A 9,900-nucleotide genomic window follows, 5' to 3' on the forward strand; every position below is an offset into this window, starting at 1 on the left:
CATAAATATTGGGAAACACCCTACAGTAATTCAAGGGAAAATGTAGCCTACTAACACATTGCGGGTTGGTAAACACAATATCCCCTGAGTAATGTTTGATTCATTAAAGCATGATGGCCAATATGAGCTTCAACAAACCTAACAGGATAAAAAAATCAAGCATTAAAGCAAGGAAAGAATATCGCATAACAGTTAAAAATCCATCTGAAGACTGAGGTCCTGCCGCTGCTGACTGATTGAACCACCATAGCTGCCCCGGCTGACACGCAACAAATTAGCCGGCCTTCTCTGTGCTCACAGACATGACATAAACACGCTTGTATGAATGACATAAGCCTGCGATTTCACGCTAAATCTGAACCGACAGCTTAAAATAGATCGGGGTAAGACAAAGACGGGGTTTGAATAGTTTTATATTTTATGCACTTACTCAATAATGGACTTTAGTTTAATGTAACCAAATAATTATTACATAGTGCAGCTTTAACTACTTTAAGTTATAAGTAGATTTTAGCTTGGGAAGCTACAGTTTCACGACACGATCTGTTTCCCTCTTGCAAAAGTTGGCAAGTATTTTTCATTGAAGGGATAGTTATTTTTTCATTTTTCGGTCATTAGTTACTCGTCCTCATGTTGTTCCAAACTCAAGAGGGTGCTAAATATAAGTGAATGTCCGTGCAGGTTTTGTTTCACATAACAAAAGCATACAGTAACCAACGATTCCGGTTCCTTAACGGTTCTTTTATGTGAAAATAAAAGATGCAATTTTATTGCATTTTTTGCACTCTGCAATCTATTGCCAAATGATGAGATCATTCCAAGTTTCTAAGATGGGGGTGGGGGTGGAGCTATTGGGTCCTTCAATATGTATAACGTGCAAGGAAGGGCTGCCACTGGGCATGGCATTTGTTTTACTCACAGACAAAAATATAGCGAGTAATAGCAATGTATATGTCTTTGACAGTTATGTTGGTGTTGCTACTATGACGCAGTTTCACTTATTTTCAAGTAATTGGATGCGTAGATCATTAGATAATCCACACAAAGCTCAAATTTACATATGACCACCAGGAGATGGCACCAAGTACATGACACAGACTCAATGATGACTCATATGACACAGAATGAAACTCATTCTAACTATGTACTAACTTGTTTGGATTATTGGGGGTTACCCCATCTCCCCTGGAATCTACTCCCCTGGACAGGACTACAGTGAAGCTGCTCTGATGTAGCATTTCATTGATACAGAATCAAAGCTTAACTTTAACACTGCTGTTTCCTTCAGGAAATGCAGTTCTAGTTGTGTTTACAGTTAATTATTTGAAAAGTTACTGCTTTTAACAATTTATGTTATTATCCTGTTAAGGTTTTCAAGATTGTTCCATTCAAAGGTTATACTGTAGCACCCTCTAATGGTGGATTGGAGAAGATGGAGACGGTGTATATATTGATATCCTTTTCTGTTTTATTTCTTTTCCAGATCTTGCTGGAGATGCTTCTTAAAGAACTGTACCCTGAGCTGAGCGTAGAGGCCACACAAGCCTGAATAACACCACACACAACAAAAAATGTCTAATTTCTCTCTATCAAGCTGGAAGTGTTTTTCTGTTGTTTTATTTCTGAAACTCTTGACTCTGTAGTGCTGGATTGAAGAAGCATCAAAGCTTCAGAAACCACATGAATATGTTTGTTTAAATCTGTTCTTGTGTTTTCCTCTTGTGGGATGAACAGGCCAACTTACTGCCAGCTGCCATGTTCTGATTCTTTTTCTCTTATTTTCTTTCTTCTGGAGGTTTTGTTTGGCTTTGTGTGCTTTATAGTGTGAAGAACAGTGGAATGAGTGTTATATATCTGTAAAAAGAATCTCCTTATTGTGATCTCTATGAAGGCTTTTAATCGTGCAATATGTCATGTACAGTTATTGTGATGGTTTTGTTTGTGATATTATTATAGATTTTTATTTTTACCAAAAATAGACTAGCGCATTTATAAGCAATAAATCGCAAAATATGATTTGTCATGTGTCATGTCTTCAATTTACAGACAATACAAGTGTGAAATATTTAAATTGGTAAAATAATGGTAAATCCCCTTTTTCTACAGAATGTGTGTGGTCTTTACCTTCAAAATGAAAACACATCTGTAATTAAATATTAAATTCATTTAGAAAATAGTGATTTTTTTCTCCTTGGAGATCATGATTTTAAGCTCGATTACACTTCCTTTAGAGCCATCTATCACATTTGTCAAGCACTAGAATCGTAATCAAGCTTGAAATCATGATCATGCCGAGATACTGCAATGACAAGATGTACGAGTTACGTTTTGGTCTATTTTCAACTAAAACCAATTGCTGCCTTTATGTGCTTTTTGGAGCTGCAAAGTTTTGGTCACAATTCACTTGCATTGTACGGACCTACAATGTTTTGTTTTTTTTCTATATTTTCCTTTGGTTGAACTATCCCTTTAATCACATTACACGTTTCTCATTACTATATTACAGTATGCATGTAAATGCAATGTGTAATACAGAAGTATACATATGAATACTTATAGTTGTACTTCAAATAGATAGAATAGCATTGTTATCTAATGATAAGAAAATATAAAAACAACTGGCATCTACAAACAAATGACTCTAGAGCTTCACGTTGCTTTTTATTTTTCACTTCATTTTACATTTATTATATGATGCAATTTTAAATTATTCACACATTTTTAAGTGTGGCTAAAGTATCCAAATACTTTTTGGTAGTTAAGAGTTCAGTTTAACAGACAGATTGTATCCAGCATGGCTCCTGAACTTTACTGATGAGAATTGCTGTTTTTGTTGAAATCCTTTCATATACAAAGTCAATTTGAAGCTCTTTGTAAATCACTGCCTCAATCTCGGCAGCCTGACGAAAACAGAAAGAGAGAGAGATCACAAAATTAACACATAGACCTTAGTCAGGATAGATGTCATATTGAATTTTTGACGTAGATGTAAAAGATGCCATGAGTATGGGTCGATCACAGCAAACACCTTTTTGCGTTCGTAATATGGAATACTGTTTAAAAAAATACTGCTGTTTAAAGATTCTAGATCACATTGAATTTTCAAAACACATGTTTTCTGGAGTTTTGTATCTACAAAAAGTATTTTATAAGATATATTTCCAATGTTGCATCAGCTAAACAATCAACACCAATGTAAACGGCACAACACACTGAATAGACAAAATTTTTTTTGCTGCTTGTTTAATTTACTTAATTAAAATGATTCAGTCACATGGTTTCTCTTACCACTGCTAAGCTGATGACACGCAACTCTACTTGTCTAAAATTAAAATTAAAACTCAAGTAACACAATTCTAGAACATTGTGTTACAATTTTATTTCCTTCTATTTAAATGTGTAAAATGGAAGTTTACTCAGTCCTTTTAAGTTGGGACTGCAAAAATACTTTCGGTGGTGTTAATGTAGCATTGATTAATTCACTTTCACTAGTTAGGAAATAAAATAGATTTATTTGAGTTACACTAACATGTCTAATTTGGTTGGGTTTACCCAATTCAGCTATGTACTTTCCACACAAAGTGTTTATATTGAGATTACATAATAATTTTAAGTAAAAAAAAATAATTTTCAAACACGTTGAATGACTGTCCATGACTAAATCAAGTTCAGCCAAAAAGCTATTTTTTCTTTAAGAGTATAAGCCAAACCCTTCACATCTGCATTTATTTTCCAGTAAAAAATTAAATACACTGAAAAAAGGGAGACTGGTCACCTGTTAGATTTATCAAATGATATTTAGTATATTTTACTAAAGGGTTTTATGTTCTTAAGTAAAACGTGATAGCATTGTGTACACTGCACATTATATGCAGAAAGCGTGCACGAACATATTTAGCTCAAATAAAGTAAGTCAATCAAGTGAATACCAGTTCTCATTTTATCTCGCGATATTCACGCACCCGAATGCATTTTGGGAAGAAGAAAGAAAATTCCGCGCTCTTTTCAACGTTTCACTGGCAACTTCCAGCTCAACTCGCCCTGGGTCTATTCCACCACCTCAGCTCAACTCTGTAAGCATGCTTTGCTATAATAGCCTGCTGGTAACAGCAATTAAATAATGTGGGACCACCATTTTCGAAGAGAGCAAAGAAAAAAGCAGATTTTACAAGATGAGAGTGAGACTAATGCGGGGAAGCACCTGCAACAAACGGTTGCGTAGCTCAGAGTAACTTTACCAGTTAGAAAACACTTGTTTACCATAAGAGAGAAACAGAGACGTGCATCATGTAAGTTACAGACAGAATAGGCTACAATAATAATTTTACGAGTTAGAGGTTTGTTGCAGCCAAACTGAAATTGGTGATTTTTGGAACAAGGTTTTGGTGAATTTTATTTAGTTTTTGTCGAATTTGAATGAGGTGTGTTTTAACCATAGAAATAATAGAGAGTAGACGCCCCTCGACCGCTAACGTTACTGCCTACTGGCGCGGACGATCCGTGGGGCCGCCATCTTAGACCGATCACCCGCTCGAGCTGTGTAACCGTACGTTCACACCAGAGGCGGCGAGAGCGTCAAATCGACCGGAAGTCATTCATTTTCAATGACAGCCAGCGTCTCTCCGCGGCGAGAAGCGGCGCGGCGAGTCTTGCTGTACGTTCACACCAGAAGCGGCGAGAGCGTCAAAATTCGCTCTGGCTGCCCTGCCTTCGACGCTCAAGGACGCTCGTGGACGCTCAGACGTAGTTGAAATAAGCGGCAACGTTTGTTCAGAATGCTTTGTTTTGTGAACTATATTTAAAGGGGCCGCAATTTAAACGTCCAGACATGTCGACCATTTACTTTTTGCCGACCGATCACAAGTAGCGTATATCCTCATGAACTCTTTAAAATGTGAAAATAAGAAATCGATCGATGGCAGAAAGTAATTAAAATTATAGTTGTTTGTTATCAAAATAAAATACATTTGTAATAATAACTGTGGTCTTGGTCATATATTACAGGAAACCCGTCACGGCAATAATTCGTTTCTACATTTTATCTTCGAACGAATGTTTGGTGGGAACCAAAGTTTACACGGTTGTGTTCTCGACTTCGCTAGAGCGGAGCACTTCTATATTCCAATTGGTTGCCGCCGAACCGCGTCACAGCTCATTACCATAATGTTGACTGCTCTTGAACTTCCATCTGACGCCCACGCCGCCCAAGACTCGCCGTGCCGCTTCTCGCCGCAGAGAGACGCTGGCTGTCATTGAAAAAGAATGACTTCCGGTCGATTTGACGCTCTCGCCGCCTCTGGTGTGAACGTACGGTTGGGCGGCGTGGGCGTCAGATGGAAGTTCAAGTGCAGTCAACATTATGGTAATGAGCTGTGACGCGGTTCGGCGGCAACCTATTGGAATATAGAAGTGCTCCGCTCTAGCAAAGTCTAGAGAACACAACCGTGTAAACTTTGGTTCCCACCAAGCATTCGTTCCGAAGATAAAATGGAGGAGAAACGAATTATTGCCGTGACGGGTTTCCCTGTAATATATGACCAAGACCACAGTTATTACTACAAATGTATTTTATTTTTTATAACAAACAACTATAATTTTAATTACTTACTGCCATCGATCGATTAATTATTTTCACATTTTAAAGAGTACATGAGGATATACGCTACTTGTGATAGGTCGGCAAAAAGTAAATGGTCGACATGTCTGGATGTTTAAATTGCGGCCCCTTTAAATATAGTTCACAAAACAAAGCATTCTGAACAAACGTTGCTGCCTATTTCAACTACGTCAAAGCGTCCACGAGCGTCCTTGAGCGTCGAAGGCAGGGCAGCCAGAGCGAATTTTGACGCTCTCGCCGTTTCTGGTGTGAACGTACAGTAATGAGCTGTCAGCGCATTTAATTAATCACACGAACTGAATACCGAACTGATTTTCGCGCGGGTTTTTTTTTTTCTGTAAAGGTCATACATGTAGCTATGATACAGGACACATGGTTCAGCGTATTTTAATATGCATAGTGGGCTTAACAGTAATAGAATATTCTGATATGATATAAAGGGACCAGACATCCGAGATCAAAACTGGGAACATAATCCCCGAAAAGGGGGGGAGTGGGTAAACGGGGACATTTTGACTATCAATCTGAAGGATCCCAGTGCACAGTGCTCGGCATCTTAACTGCTGCCACGCAACGTAACTAGGAGTATGACCGGCATTTCTTGCGGCCAATAGGGCGTCTATCTCTATTATGTCTATGGTTTTAACCATGAGCTAACAAGGTAACGATAACGTGAAAGTAATTTGAGCTAATGTTAGTCCCAGTTCTGGAAGCCAGAGATACTTCATTTCAGAAAGTGCACAGTTGTATTTTCCTGTGTTTACTGGGTTAGTGTTTTAACGTTATACAGTCTATTGGTAACTGTAGAGATAAAACAACTACTTTGGGGGTGGGGTAGCAGTACTTGGCCCCAGCCATGTTAACTTTTGTGGCGCAAACAGCCAAAATACTGCTTTACCAGGAACTGCATAATGTTTTAAGTTGTATGGTACATTTTGAGTAAGTTTAACCTTTTAGAAAAGACAAAGGGTCACTTAATCTACAAAATGTGTTTTTAAATGGTTCTTAGCTGTTCATCTTAAACAAGAAGGAAGAGTTTAACTTGAAAGGCTTATGATTTAACGTTAACATATAGTCTAGTTTTTAATTATTTCATGGTAACATTAATTTATGTTCTTGCTCTTTGTTGTTGCAGATGGACACTAAACTCACACTCTGTACATGTCAGGTGGAGTCAGCTCTTTCACTGTGGGCTCATGTTTGTGTGGTGAGTAATGTTTAAATTTTTTGCATCATTTCCCAGTGGCCTGTGGTAGGGCTGTCGGGGTGAAGGAATTTCCCTTGCGGTAATTTTGAGTGGCTCAATAGCGCGATATTCGGTATTACCGCCATTTATTTATTTATATTTATTTGTTGCTATATAAATAGGTGTTATGATGTGGTCAGCATACACAAAAACAACGTAACCGAAACTAAACAGCGTCTCTGCGCATTGAAAGACTGTCACTCAGCGCGCAGTTACATTGTTACACCAACGGACTGTCTTTGAGTGAGTCATTAAACCGTTCATTTAACGAAAACGTTCAAAAAAGCTGATTCCTTAAATGATAGATGGAATGAAACAAGGTGTTAATTATTTTTTAACTTTGAGCTCCACTTTTCAAGGCTCGGCTGGCCAGCAATTCTTCACTTTTGGGCAAAGCTGAAGCAATGCTTCACTTAATAGAGACCAATGGCATTTATTCAATGCGTGACTCGCTGCTTTCCCCTCACGGCTTCCTCGCGCTGTGTAATGCTGTGGGCTTGGAGGCTTTGCAAGGCTATCCAGCCGACCAATCACAGTTTTGCAGTCCACATCGCTGCGACATGTAGTTACATTTTTGGGGAGGTGCACGTTGGGCTAATCGTAGGCTACGACGTAGATTCGACACAAAAGTATAAATCAAGCTTAGAATACAAAAGGATTTACTGAAAAAATTACTTGAGTAGCGAGTAGCAAGTAACTTAAGAAATATAAACATAAATATAAAAACACTAGGGACAAATACTAAATTAATTTTAAAGTCCTAAGTACGCCAATAAGTAATTATTATTTGAAAAATGTTCTGGTTGTCTACTGTAATTTATTATTAGGCAAACAAATCAAACAAACCTATGTATTATGTCCATTGGTAGTCAATTGATGATGAAATGTCTTAACCTTTGCATTCAAATAAAACAACTACTTGTAACAGCGTTGTGTTAAAATGCAGTCATATGCTTTGTTTTATTCTCTAAGGATGACATTGATGCTGGTCGGGAATGTGTCATCAAAGGACTCTGCATCTACCTAAACGAGGATCCTGATCATCTCATGCAGGAGTATGTGGTGAGTGTATAGTGAAGTAGTGTTGTCACGATACTAGAATTTCTAACTTCGATACGATACCTTGAAAAATATCGATATTCGATACCATTTTCGATACCACAGAGAAAAAAACTGCCACAATATTAAGAGGGTAGAACTGTCTAGAACATGACAATGAGGTATATTTTACATGAACAAAATGTCCTGAGGTATTGCACTTGTTCAAAAGCCTCTCAGATTGCCATACATTCAAAAACCAATAAAGTGCAAGTAAATAAAAAGTGCAATCTTTTGTATTTCCAAGTCAAATCAAATCCAATCTCAATGTCAACAAAAGATACTTAAAGGGGGGGGGGGTTGGGGTTGACTAGCTTTCATAAGGTCTCTCGCTCTCTCCCTCTCTGCCGTGCACGCGCTATGTATGTTGTGTGCGCGCTATCTATGTTATGCGTGCAGTATGTTCTGTCTCGCATGTGCACTATAGATTCCGGGAGATTTTAACTAAATTGCGGGCATCAGGGAGAAGCTATCAATATGCGGGAGACTCCCGGAACTTCCTGGCTTCATATCAAAAATATTTCCAGATAGCACTCCTGCTGTGTTCTTTATCAAACAAAACTGGTCGCGTGGGCGCCGCATGCACTCGCCATCTTTACATTCACTTCACTTTTGCTATTTAACCAGAGCGAATGAGAGGAGTGCGAGTGTGTGTGGTGTTTGTCAACGCGCCTTTGGAGAGAAGTGAAAGTGACAGCTCGGCTAGTATCGATACTTAGGGAAATTAGTATTGGTACCGTTCAGATATTTCAGTATCGATATTTATCGAAATATCGATATTTTTGACAACACTATAGTGAAGTAATAGTGTAACATTGTTAGACATTGTTTTTTTTTTTTTTTTAAATGAAAGAGCAATTCATAGTTTTCAGTCATGTGACATGCACGGTGAGCTGGAGGGCAAAACAACAGACCAACATAGCGGCTCACACCACGACTCCCCCATAGAGACGCCGCAAAAGGAGTTACATTTTATTTGGATCACCTCTCAACTTAAGAAAAAGAAAGTGTGTCTGCTGTTTCTTTATGCAAAAGCACATATGGCAGAGGGATTTGAATCTTTATAACTAGGGGTGTGACAAAACGCTCAGGAGACGAGACACAAAATTGGGTTCACGAGATAGAGACGAGATTTTGACAGTGCTTTTAAGAGATCTTCAATGCTGAATTATATGAAGATTTTGAACATGAATTTATTTCCTGCAATTGACGGTAAAACATTTTTTATTTAAGTAAAGAGTAAAACAAAATTCTGTATTTTTAAGCACAAAAGTAATGTTGTAAGTAACTTTGGTGTAGTTTAAAAGATGCTCTATGTCCTAATGAGGTCTGAGTTTAAATAATTGTGTCCTTCTTTTCACCAGGAAATGGCTGAGACCAATTTCTTCAGTGCCATAGAGATGACGACAGTGGGGATCTATGTTGTGAAAGACACTGCCAACAGTGAACCCTCTGACGTCGGAATAGTCATCGAGGGTGTGGTGGCACTTCGAGATCTTGAGAATGTAGCCCTTGCGTCTGCAATGTTGTTTGGACTGTTTTATGCATTAAACATGCAGTACCCTACAAAGCTCCGCTACACTTTTGAGGTAATTCAAAAGATAATCATGGAGGTGGATGCAGGTGAACTGTCTGGAAAGGCTCAAAGCTTGAAAACTAAGCTCCACCAGTGAAGAGAGATGAGCTATGCTCTTGGTTGGATTAGGACATGACTTTTGGCAAACTAATAGTCTCCAACTCTACATTGCTGGACTGAGTGGTGTTGCGACATGGTTTTGGGACTACCAAGTCCAGTGATATTTTTATTTTACGGTTGATTACTTCATAAGGAACATTTGCATTTTACCATTCCATGTGTTAATGTGTTGGAAGATAATACATTGTTCAAAAACCATATCTTCCCATGTCACATTTGAAGTGAATTGTTTTATAGATGCAG

The 9,900-nt window shown here is 38.2% G+C and overlaps 1 protein-coding gene across 1 annotated transcript in view; it reads left to right on the plus strand.

Annotated features, from left to right (window-relative positions):
• LOC127659487 (sorting nexin-25-like) overlaps positions 1–2,001 on the plus strand; it is a 108,370-nt gene extending 106,369 nt beyond the window's left edge. The window contains exon 19 of the mRNA XM_052149334.1: positions 1,484–2,001. Within this exon, the coding sequence (XP_052005294.1) occupies positions 1,484–1,549 (66 nt within the window). The 3' untranslated portion in view covers positions 1,550–2,001. The remainder of the gene's footprint in view (positions 1–1,483) is intronic.
• The last annotated feature ends 7,899 nt before the right edge of the window (positions 2,002–9,900 follow it).

The sequence above is a fragment of the Xyrauchen texanus genome, chromosome 19, assembly GCF_025860055.1.
Source record: "Xyrauchen texanus isolate HMW12.3.18 chromosome 19, RBS_HiC_50CHRs, whole genome shotgun sequence".
Lineage (NCBI taxonomy): Eukaryota > Metazoa > Chordata > Actinopteri > Cypriniformes > Catostomidae > Xyrauchen > Xyrauchen texanus.